The sequence below is a fragment of the Rutidosis leptorrhynchoides genome, chromosome 5, assembly GCF_046630445.1.
Source record: "Rutidosis leptorrhynchoides isolate AG116_Rl617_1_P2 chromosome 5, CSIRO_AGI_Rlap_v1, whole genome shotgun sequence".
Taxonomy (NCBI): Eukaryota; Viridiplantae; Streptophyta; class Magnoliopsida; order Asterales; family Asteraceae; genus Rutidosis; species Rutidosis leptorrhynchoides.
Window position 1 is genome coordinate 325,620,288 of NC_092337.1, and position 12,119 is coordinate 325,632,406.

Sequence of the window (12,119 nt, forward strand, 5' to 3'; positions counted from 1 at the left end):
TTTTACTTAAAACGAGGTCTCTTTCCCTCAAGTTTAGGAATATGTTTCGATACAAAACCGGTTTCAAGCTTTTGGAACCTCTTTTTATTTAAAAAGAGGTCTATTTCCTTCAATTTTGGGAACCTATTTTTATTAAAAACCGGTTCTAAATTTTGAAACCTCTTTTTATTAAAAACTGGTTTCTTATTTATAATATTAAACTATATTTGTAACAAAGAATACTTTTTTTACAGCGGGAAAATGAAAAGTTACTTTTTTTTTTGCGGGATCGAACAAAAACTCCATCAAACCCTAATTGAACCCTTCATTTGTTCTCACTCTCACTCCAGACATAAAAAAACCATTCATCTCACTCTCACCGATCCGACTTCCGATCCCTCTAACTTCCGTTCATTCAAATTACTCTTCATCGTCACTAGCGCCATCACCTGTGAACCGTACATCATCCTCCACCTCCTTATTTCAATAGAGCAGAACAAGACCACAAGCTCTCCAAATATTATGGTATTTTTTTTTTTCTATTTGTTAAAATTATTGTTAGGGTTTGTTAATTTAGTGATACGGTTTGTTAAAATCAGTAGTTAGTGTCAGGGGTTGTTAAAAGTAGTGTTATTGTTAGGGATTGTTAAAAGTAGTGTTAGGTTTTGTTAAAAGCAGTGTTAGTGTTAGGGTTTGGCAGTAGTGGCTTATTTTGTTAATATAATATGTTGCAGATAAACAAAATTGGCCACACCTTGCATCTTTTTATAACTTAATTGACCAACCAGATTGATAATGATGTACTTTTTCGCTAATTGCTCTTGTTATTAATATTGTTAAGGGATATAGATATCTGGAATGTGAGTAAAACTTATCAAACTTTGTTTGTGTGTTTTTGCGACAAAAAACAGAAGCCGCCCTTTATTAACACCAGATTCCAGATGTTCTTGGTGACATAGACACCGGGCTCTTATAATACAGTTGAGTTAGCATTAGTTTACGACATATGTTATAGAAGCTTTTTATCTAAAAAGTCTACCTGTTTAACGAAAAACCATAAGCTAAAATTAAAGGGTCGAAGTTGTCACTTCAACTTATATGTCATTCATTTATATCATGTGCTAACAGGTCTGCTTTTGTGTTTAATTTTTGTATCAACATGTGAAGATCCCATATATGAGAAGAATAATAATATGTCCAAGCTTCAAGTATCAATTTAAAGACACAAAGGATGGAGGCCAGGAGCAACTGTATATATACTGAACCTTGTATGAACAGAAGCTAATCATTATGTAAATAGTTGAGGGGTATGCACTTGCTCTCTCTCCCACTTCATGGTGTCCAAGTATAGGTAGCAAATGATTAAAGAAAATAATTTGGTACATATTTATGGGATTTAACGGTTCATTTGTTAAAAATTAGAAACCTGTTGTGTTGGGTTGGGTTAGGTTGGGTTGACCATTGATATATCATGTACTCGACCTACAAAGTACTTGTGCTATTGTTATGGAATAGGATAATGAGGCATCATTGGCCATTATAGGCAAATCTAAAGGCTTCCATGTAGCTATAGTAGATAATATTCCATTTTAATAAAATAAATATTATAAGCGAATTTGGGAACTGCAAGTGTGTATGCTTTTTAGTCACTAATGGAAGGATAAAAGTATGGTTATATTTTACTGCAGATCCGGGATGACGTTGAAAGATGGACGGTTTTAGCTTTTTGAAAGTGCAAAAGACTTGCCTACAATTAGTATGTTCATGAACTAATAATCTTAAGATAATAACTTTTCTTGATTCAGTCATGTTTTTTCATTGTTTGAATCATAGATCGTGAGTTATATTGGGTTCTGATTCCATTGACTTCAGATGTTAATTGTCTCGGTACCATGATGAGGTGCATAAATGTAAGTTTTTTGCAAAATTCTTCATTATAGCTTTCTTCAAAATAATAACTTACACCTAATCAAACTTGAGGTCCATTTACGGATTTCTATTTTGTACTTTTGGTGTTGAAGTTTGAAGTAGCCTATATGCATTGGGCTCTTTTATATAGTCGGGGAAAATGGGCGTGTAACAATGTCAGTTCGTCTTATGCTGTGTAATCATAATTTTTTTGGATATTGTGTTTACGCAATTAACATTCAAACCCACACAAACTCGCACTTTACCTACCCTGCGTTTTGACTAACATGCTCTTTTTTGTTCTTTTTATAGATTCCGTGGATTACTACACAACCGTTTAGCACGACTGAGTTGGAAAGTATTGTTAGTAATTGGATCTCCGAATATTTGAAGCCTTGATTAGTTAAGTTTTTAGTGGTCCTTAGTTATCTTATTTTTGATTGTTGAACATTTTGGCTCTTGAAGTTTCAACAAGACTAGAATTTGTGTAAGTTATTTTGGTGGTTGATGTTTTCAACAAAACTAAGATATGTGTACCTTTTGGAGTATTCTTTATGTTTATGAAGCAAGAATATTACTTTGTTAGCAGTTTGTTTAAATTATTCAGGTTTCAATATATATGAATATATATTAGGTTTTGTTAATCAATCGCGTTTGAATTTTTTTTTTTTTTAGAAAAACAGAAGCTTTAGAACCGGTTTTTTAATAAAAAAGGTTCCAGATAAATGGTATCGAAACCGGTTTTGTAATAAAAAGAGGTTTCTTATATTCAAAAAAGAAACCGGTTTTTTGTTAAAAAGAGGTTTCTTTTCTTCATCAAAGGAACCGGTTTCTTTAACCGGTTCCACACTTTTGGAACCCTCACCTAAAGGAACCTCTTGTAAAACCGGTTCCTAAAGGGTGAAAAAGATGTTCATTTGCTAATTTTTTGTAGTAGTGAAGGGATATTCTAGAATTATATCCAATCACAAAGCAAAAGAAATGGTGGTTGAAATTGAATGCCACTTGAATGAAGGAGGTATGGTGACCTCGCGTCACAAGCTATTTGAAGCAAACTCAATGTACCGTATCACACAAACACTCATGCTTAATAATAAAGAAATAATCCACCAGAACAACCAAGAACACAGTGGCGGAGACAGTAGGCTTCAGGGTGCTCAACCACCCCCAACTTGCTCATTCGAAACAAATATTTAGTATCTTAGATAGAGAAAATTATCTTAACCAATTGGTCCAATAAGCAATGAGTAATCTTACTTTTTTTTTATTAGGAGTCTAGCTATTCTATATTTTATTAGCCGAAGCCCACAATATATTTAAATGAAATTCCATTTAGAGATTCGACTACTGTATTATAAGATTTTACTACACAATATACGAAATAAAATCTGATATCAATTTCGACTTTCTATAAAGGTTCTTATAATTGTTTTCTCTTTAATAATTTATGTCAAAGTTCGAATATATATTTTTTTATTATTTAATACATACTACTAAAATTATCAAAATTTTAAAATTATGAACGTAAATTTATAAAATATAAAGAAAGATAAATAAAAAAATGTATGACATTTGTGAATCTTTTTTATGAAGGAAATGAAAGGAAAACACAAAGGCATAAAATTAAAAGATAGGAAGTGAAAGGAAATAAATGGAAATAAAAGAAAACAAAAGGAAATGAAACGGACCATTAGGGAAATGTAAGAAAATGAATGATATTTACAATGTTTTTATCTGATATACTTTACATCTAAAAATAAAACGATTAGAAAGGAAGACTATATTATTTTATTATAGCATATAATATATATATATATATATATATATATATATATATATATATATATATATATATATATATATATATATATATATATATATATATATATATATATATATATATATATATATATATATATATATATATATATATATATATTGTTATTCTTTATAATCAACTCGAGCATCCCTTAACTTAAAATTCTGGCTCCGCCTCTACAAGAACAAATCTTGACTTGATATCTAGCATGATTGCAGACATCTTTTTACTTGTTTCACTAACATGCCACAAGTCATAGCGCTGAAATGCCATGAAACTAAGATAGAGAGACGGGAGGAAAGTGTTGAAGAATTAGCAGCGGAAATTCTTGGTAGCACTAATTAAAGAGATAATAAACAATTTACAAACTCGAGAGCTGCCATACATGGACCCTGAGAAGTATGCATCTATAAAAGAATGGCACAACTATTTTACGAGTAAGTCACAACCATAAAAGTTTTTTTAATTTGCTTTTTTTTTATTTAGCATCTGGTCTAAAGATTAATGTGGCGAAGTCTAATATTTTTGGTGTTGGAGTCTCAAATAGGAATTTGAATGCTCTAGCTTCGGTTACAGGGTGTAGTGTTGGTGTATTTCCTACTACGTACCTTGGGATCACTATTGGATCTAATATGAAATTGGTGAACAATTGGCAGCCACTTCTAAACAGATTCAGGTCTAAACTATCGTCGTGGAAAGCAAATCTTTTATCGATTGGTGGTAGAACGACATTTATAAAATCTGTTTTGGAAAGTCTAGCTATTTATTCTATGTCGTTATTCAAGTGCCCGGAAAAATTCTAAAAGCGCTTCGGTCTAGATTTTTTTGGGGCGGTAATGAATTAAAGAGGAAGATGGCTTGGATTAAGTGGGATGTGGTATTATCATCTCTCGTTAAAGGTTGTCTAAATATTGGAAGTATTAAAACTTTCAATCTTGTTCTCATTCAAAAGTGGAGGTGGAGATATCATAATTCAAATGGGTTTTTTTTGGTTGAAAGTGGTTAAAGAAATCCATAGTCCTGTTTTTGAAAATTGTTATTCAAATTGGGTATGAAGTGATATTGTGCACACATGTGGCTCAACTGTAAGGGAAGGTTTATTACCTCCCGATGTTATGCGTTTGATGTAGGCAATGGTCATAAAGTTCGGTTTTGGATTGACCATTGGATTAGAAATGCCCCCTTGGTACTCGATACAATAGGTTATTCCACCTCGAATCAAACAAGGAAGTATTTGTGGTGGATAGGTTGGTGAATGACACACGGGTATGGGAATGGAAGAGAGAGTTGACAGGTACTAGAAACGAAGGATACTTGGCTTCAATGCTTTTGGAAATTCAACAACTACATTTACAGGATCGTGAAGATGGGTGGCAATGGTCTTTGGCATCGAATAAGGTATTTTCAGTTTCGTCAACAAGAGAGAACATCGATAGAGTAATGCTTCCCTCCATCACTCCAGCGACTATTTGGTTGAAGATCTTACCACGGAAGGTTAATATTTTTTGGTGGCGGATTCGAATGGATAAGATGCCTCACCGATTCAACTTATCATTAAAAGGTATTCATTTAGACCCCCTTTCGTGTCCAGGTTGCAACCATGAGTTAGAAAATTTTTAACATGTGTTTTTTGAATGTCCTATTTCAAAGGATTTGTGGCGCTTGGTGAGGATTTGGAAGAATATAAACATTCCGATTTTCAATTGTTGGTTTCTGAAATGTCCCGTTCTTATTGATTAAAAACGTTCCATATTAATTGATTTCGTTGCGAGGTTTTGACCTCTATATGAGACGTTTTTCAAAGACTGCATTCATTTTTAAAACAAACCATAACCTTTATTTCATAAATAAAGGTTTAAAAAGCTTTACGTAGATTATCAAATAATGATAATCTAAAATATCCTGTTTACACACGACCATTACATAATGGTTTACAATACAAATATGTTACATCGAAATCAGTTTCTTGAATGCAGTTTTTACACAATATCATACAAACATGGACTCCAAATCTTGTCCTTATTTTAGTATGCAACAGCGGAAGCTCTTAATATTCACCTGAGAATAAACATGCTTTAAACGTCAACAAAAATGTTGGTGAGTTATAGGTTTAACCTATATATATCAAATCGTAACAATAGACCACAAGATTTCATATTTCAATACACATCCCATACATAGAGATAAAAATCATTCATATGGTGAACACCTGGTAACCGACATTAACAAGATGCATATATAAGAATATCCCCATCATTCCGGGACACCCTTCGGATATGATATAAATTTCGAAGTACTAAAGCATCCGGTACTTTGGATGGGGTTTGTTAAGCCCAATAGATCTATCTTTAGGATTCGCGTCAATTAGGGTGTCTGTTCCCTAATTCTTAGATTACCAGACTTAATAAAAAGGGGCATATTCGATTTCGATAATTCAACCATAGAATGTAGTTTCACGTACTTGTGTCTATTTTGTAAATCATTTATAAAACCTGCATGTATTCTCATCCCAAAAATATTAGATTTTAAAAGTGGGACTATAACTCACTTTCACAGATTTTTACTTCGTCGGGAAGTAAGACTTGGCCACTGTTGATTCACGAACCTATAACAATATATACATATATATTAAAGTATGTTCAAAATATATTTACAACACTTTTAATATATTTTGATGTTTTAAGTTTATTAAGTCAGCTGTCCTCGTTAGTAACCTATAACTAGTTGTCCACAGTTAGATGTACAGAAATAAATCGATAAATATTATCTTGAATCAATCCACTACCCAGTGTATACGTATCTCAGTATTGATCACAACTCAAACTATATATATTTTGGAATCAACCTCAACCCTGTATAGCTAACTCCAACATTCACATATAGAGTGTCTATGGTTGTTCCGAAATATATATAGATGTGTCGACATGATAGGTCGAAACATTGTATACGTGTCTATGGTATCTCAAGATTACATAATATACAATACAAGTTGATTAAGTTATGGTTGGAATAGATTTGTTACCAATTTTCACGTAGCTAAAATGAGAAAAATTATCCAATCTTGTTTTACCCATAACTTCTTCATTTTAAATCCGTTTTGAGTGAATCAAATTGCTATGGTTTCATATTGAACTCTATTTTATGAATCTAAACAGAAAAATTATAGGTTTATAGTCGGAAAAATAAGTTACAAGTCGTTTTTGTAAAGGTAGTCATTTCAGTCGAAAGAACGACGTCTAGATGACCATTTTAGAAAACATACTTCCACTTTGAGTTTAACCATAATTTTTGGATATAGTTTCATGTTCATAATAAAAATCATTTTCTCAGAATAACAACTTTTAAATCAAAGTTTATCATAGTTTTTAATTAACTAACCCAAAACAGCCCGCGGTGTTACTACGACGGCGTAAATCCGGTTTTACGGTGTTTTTCGTGTTTCCAGGTTTTAAATCATTAAGTTAGCATATCATATAGATATAGAACATGTGTTTAGTTGATTTTAAAAGTCAAGTTAGAAGGATTAACTTTTGTTTGCGAACAAGTTTAGAATTAACTAAACTATGTTCTAGTGATTACAAGTTTAAACCTTCGAATAAGATAGCTTTATATGTATGAATCGAATGATGTTATGAACATCATTACTACCTTAAGTTCCTTGGATGAACCTACTGGAAAAGAGAAAAATGGATCTAGCTTCAATGGATCCTTGGATGGCTCAAAGTTCTTGAAGCAAAATCATGACACGAAAACAAGTTCAAGTAAGATCATCACTTGAAATAAGATTGTTATAGTTATAGAAATTGAACCAAAGTTTGAATATGATTATTACCTTGTATTAGAATGATAACCTACTGTAAGAAACAAAGATTTCTTGAGGTTGGATGATCACCTTACAAGATTGGAAGTGAGCTAGCAAACTTGAAAGTATTCTTGATTTTATGAAACTAGAACTTTTGGAATTTATGAAGAACACTTAGAACTTGAAGATAGAACTTGAGAGAGTTCAATTAGATGAAGAAAATTGAAGAATGAAAGTGTTTGTAGGTGTTTTTGGTTGTTGGTGTATGGATTAGATATAAAGGATATGTAATTTTGTTTTCATGTAAATAAGTCATGAATGATTACTCATATTTTTGTAATTTTATGAGATATTTCATGCTAGTTGCCAAATGATGGTTCCCACATGTGTTAGGTGACTCACATGGGCTGCTAAGAGCTGATCATTGGAGTGTATATACCAATAGTACATACATCTAAAAGCTGTGTATTGTACGAGTACGAATACGGGTGCATACGAGTAGAATTGTTGATGAAACTGAACGAGGATGTAATTGTAAGCATTTTTGTTAAGTAGAAGTATTTTGATAAGTGTATTGAAGTCTTTAAAAAGTGTATAAATACATATTAAAACACTACATGTATATCCATTTTAACTGAGTCGTTAAGTCATCGTTAGTCGTTACATGTAAGTGTTGTTTTGAAACCTTTAGGTTAACGATCTTGTTAAATGTTGTTAACCCAATGTTTATAATATCAAATGAGATTTTAAATTATTATATTATCATGATATTATCATGTATGAATATCTCTTAATATGATATATATACATTAAATGTCTTTACAACGATAATCGTTACATATATGTCTCGTTTAAAAATCATTAAGTTAGTAGTCTTGTTTTTACATATGTAGTTCATTGTTAATATACTTAATGATATGTTTACTTATCATAGTATCATGTTAACTATATATATATCCATATATATGTCATCATATAGTTTTTACAAGTTTTAACGTTCGTGAATCACCGGTCAACTTGGGTGGTCAATTGTCTATATGAAACATATTTCAATTAATCAAGTCTTAACAAGTTTGATTGCTTAACATGTTGGAAACATTTAATCATGTAAATATCAATCTCAATTAATATATATAAACATGGAAAAGTTCGGGTCACTACAGTACCTACCCGTTAAATAAATTTCGTCCCGAAATTTTAAGCTGTTGAAGGTGTTGACGAATCTTCTGGAAATAGATGCGGGTATTTCTTCTTCATCTGATCTTCACGCTCCCAGGTGAACTAGGGTCCTCTACGAGCATTCCATCGAACCTTAACAATTGGTATCTTGTTTTGCTTAAGTCTTTTAACCTCACGATCCATTATTTCAACGGGTTCTTCGATGAATTGGAGTTTTTCGTTGATTTGGATTTCATCTAACGGAATAGTGAGATCTTCTTTAGCAAAACATTTCTTCAAATTCGAGATGTGGAAAGTGTTATGTACAGCCGCGAGTTGTTGAGGTAACTCAAGTCGGTAAGCTACTGGTCCGACACGATCAATAATCTTGAATGGTCCAATATACCTTGGATTTAATTTCCCTCGTTTACCAAATCGAACAACGCCTTTCCAAGGTGCAACTTTAAGCATGACCATCTCTCCAATTTCAAATTCTATATCTTTTCTTTTAATGTCAGCGTAGCTCTTTTGTCGACTTTGGGCGGTTTTCAACCGTTGTTGAATTTGGATGATCTTCTCGGTAGTTTCTTGTATAATCTCCGGACCCATAATCTGTATATCCCCCACCTCACTCCAACAAATCGGAGACCTGCACTTTCTACCATAAAGTGCTTCAAACGGCGCCATCTCAATGCTTGAATGGTAGCTGTTGTTGTAGGAAAATTCTGCTAATGGTAGATGTCGATCCCAACTATTTCCGAAATCAATAACACATGCTCGTAGCATGTCTTCAAGCGTTTGTATCGTCCTTTCGCTCTGCCCATCAGTTTGTGGATGATAGGCAGTACTCATGTCTAGACGAGTTCCTAATGCTTGCTGTAATGTCTGCCAGAATCTTGAAATAAATCTGCCATCCCTATCAGAGATAATAGAGATTGGTATTCCATGTCTGGAGACGACTTCCTTCAAATACAGTCGTGCTAACTTCTCCATCTTGTCATCTTCTCTTATTGGTAGGAAGTGTGCTGATTTGGTGAGACGATCAACTATTACCCAAATAGTATCAAAACCACTTGCAGTCCTTGGCAATTTAGTGATGAAATCCATGGTAATGTTTTCCCATTTCCATTCCGGGATTTCGGGTTGTTGAAGTAGACCTGATGGTTTCTGATGCTCAGCTTTGACCTTAGAACACGTCAAACATTCTCCTACGTATTTAGCAACATCGGCTTTCATACCCGGCCACCAAAAATGTTTCTTGAGATCCTTGTACATCTTCCCCGTTCCAGGATGTATTGAGTATCTGGTTTTATGAGCTTCTCTAAGTACCATTTCTCTCATATCTCCAAATTTTGGTACCCAAATCCTTTCAGCCCTATACCGGGTTCCGTCTTCCCGAATATTAAGATGCTTCTCCGATCCTTTGGGTATTTCATCCTTTAAATTTCCCTCTTTTAAAACTCCTTGTTGCGCCTCCTTTATTTGAGTAGTAATGTTATTACTCGAATGGGTTCTCTGTCCTTCATGCTCAAGGCATCGGCTACCACATTTGCCTTCCCCGGGTGGTAACGAATCTCAAAGTCGTAATCATTCAATAATTCAATCCACCTACGATGCCTCATATTCAGTTGTTTCTGATTAAATATGTGTTGAAGACTTTTGTGGTCGGTATATATAATACTTTTGACCCCATATAAGTAGTGCCTCCAAGTCTTTAATGCAAAAACAACCGCGCCTAATTCCAAATCATGCGTCGTATAATTTTGTTCGTGAATCTTCAATTGTCTAGACGCATAAGCAATCACCTTCGTTCGTTGCATTAATACACAACCGAGACCTTGCTTTGATGCATCACAATAAATCACAAAATCATCATTCCCTTCAGGCAATGACAATATAGGTGACGTAGTTAGCTTTTTCTTCAATAACTGAAACGCTTTCTCTTGTTCATCATTCCATTCAAATTTCTTCCCTTTATGCGTTAATGCAGTCAAGGGTTTTGCTATTCTGGAAAAGTCTTGGATGAACCTTCTGTAGTAACCAGCTAGTCCTAAAAACTGGCGTATGTGTTTCGGAGTTTTCGGGGTTTCCCACTTTTCAACAGTTTCTATCTTTGCCGGATCCACCTTAATACCTTCTTTGTTCACTATGTGACCGAGGAATTGAACTTCTTCCAACCAAAATGCACACTTTGAAAACTTAGCGTACAATTCTTCCTTCCTCAATACTTCTAACACCTTTCTCAAATGTTCACAGTGTTCTTGGTCATTCTTTGAGTAAATAAGTATGTCATCAATGAAAACAATGACAAACTTGTCAAGGTATGGTCCACACACTCGGTTCATAAGGTCCATGAACACAGCTGGTGCATTAGTTAAACCAAACGGCATGACCATAAACTCGTAATGACCGTAACGTGTTCTGAAAGCAGTCTTTGGAATATCATCTTCTTTCACCCGCATTTGATGATACCCGGAACGTAAGTCAATCTTTGAATAGACAGACGAGCCTTGTAGTTGATCAAATAAGTCATCGATTCTCGGTAGTGGGTAGCGGTTCTTGATGGTAAGTTTGTTCAACTCTCGGTAGTCGATACACAACCTGAATGTACCATCTTTCTTCTTGACAAACAAAACAGGAGCTCCCCACGGTGATGTGCTTGGTCGAATGAAACCACGCTCTAAAAGTTCTTGTAATTGGCTTTGTAGTTCTTTCATCTCGCTGGGTGCGAGTCTGTAAGGAGCACGAGCTATTGGTGTAGCTCCTGGTACAAGATCTATTTGAAATTCAACGGATCGATGTGGGGGTAATCCCGGTAATTCTTTCGGAAATACATTGGGAAATTCTTTTGCGACGGGAACATCATTGATGCTCTTTTCTTCAGTTTGTACTTTCTCGACGTGTGCTAGAACAGCATAGCAACCTTTTCTTATTAGTTTTTGTGCCTTCAAATTACTAATAAGATGTAGCTTCGTGTTGCCCTTTTCTCCGTACACCATTAAGGGTTTTCCTTTTTCTCGTATAATGCGAATCGCATTTTTGTAACAAACGATCTCCGCTTTCACTTCTTTCAACCAGTCTATACCGATTATCACATCAAAACTTCCTAACTCTACTGGTATCAAGTCAATCTTAAATGTTTCGCTAACCAGTTTAATTTCTCGATTCCGACATATATTATCTGCTGAAATTAATTTACCATTTGCTAATTCGAGTAAAAATTTACTATCCAAAGGCGTCAATGGACAACTTAATTTAGCACAAAAATCTCTACTCATATAGCTTCTATCCGCACCCGAATCAAATAAAACGTAAGCAGATTTATTGTCAATAAGAAACGTACCCGTAACAAGCTCCGGGTCTTCCTGTGCCTCTGCCGCATTAATATTGAAAACTCTTCCACGGCCTTGTCCATTCGTGTTCTCCTGGTTCGGGCAATTTCTAATAATGTGG

At 34.0% G+C, this 12,119-nt stretch overlaps 1 protein-coding gene and 1 long non-coding RNA gene across 3 annotated transcripts; both read left to right on the forward strand.

Moving 5' to 3' along the window:
• Positions 1 to 334: 334 nt before the first annotated feature.
• Positions 335 to 2,451, forward strand: LOC139850557 (uncharacterized). 2 transcript variants are annotated; one of them, XR_011760068.1, is made up of 4 exons: positions 335 to 504; positions 1,147 to 1,286; positions 1,668 to 1,889; positions 2,200 to 2,451. It is a non-coding gene; the product is annotated as an uncharacterized lncRNA (long non-coding RNA). The 2 variants fall into 2 exon arrangements; XR_011760069.1 differs by having other exon boundaries at positions 1,668 to 1,735.
• A 1,498-nt stretch (positions 2,452 to 3,949) lies between these two features.
• LOC139849538 (uncharacterized) lies at positions 3,950 to 4,509 on the forward strand. The gene is made up of 2 exons (XM_071839184.1): positions 3,950 to 4,037; positions 4,193 to 4,509. Exons 1-2 carry the CDS (start codon positions 3,950 to 3,952, stop codon positions 4,507 to 4,509), a joined length of 405 nt encoding a protein of 134 aa, XP_071695285.1.
• The last annotated feature ends 7,610 nt before the right edge of the window (positions 4,510 to 12,119 follow it).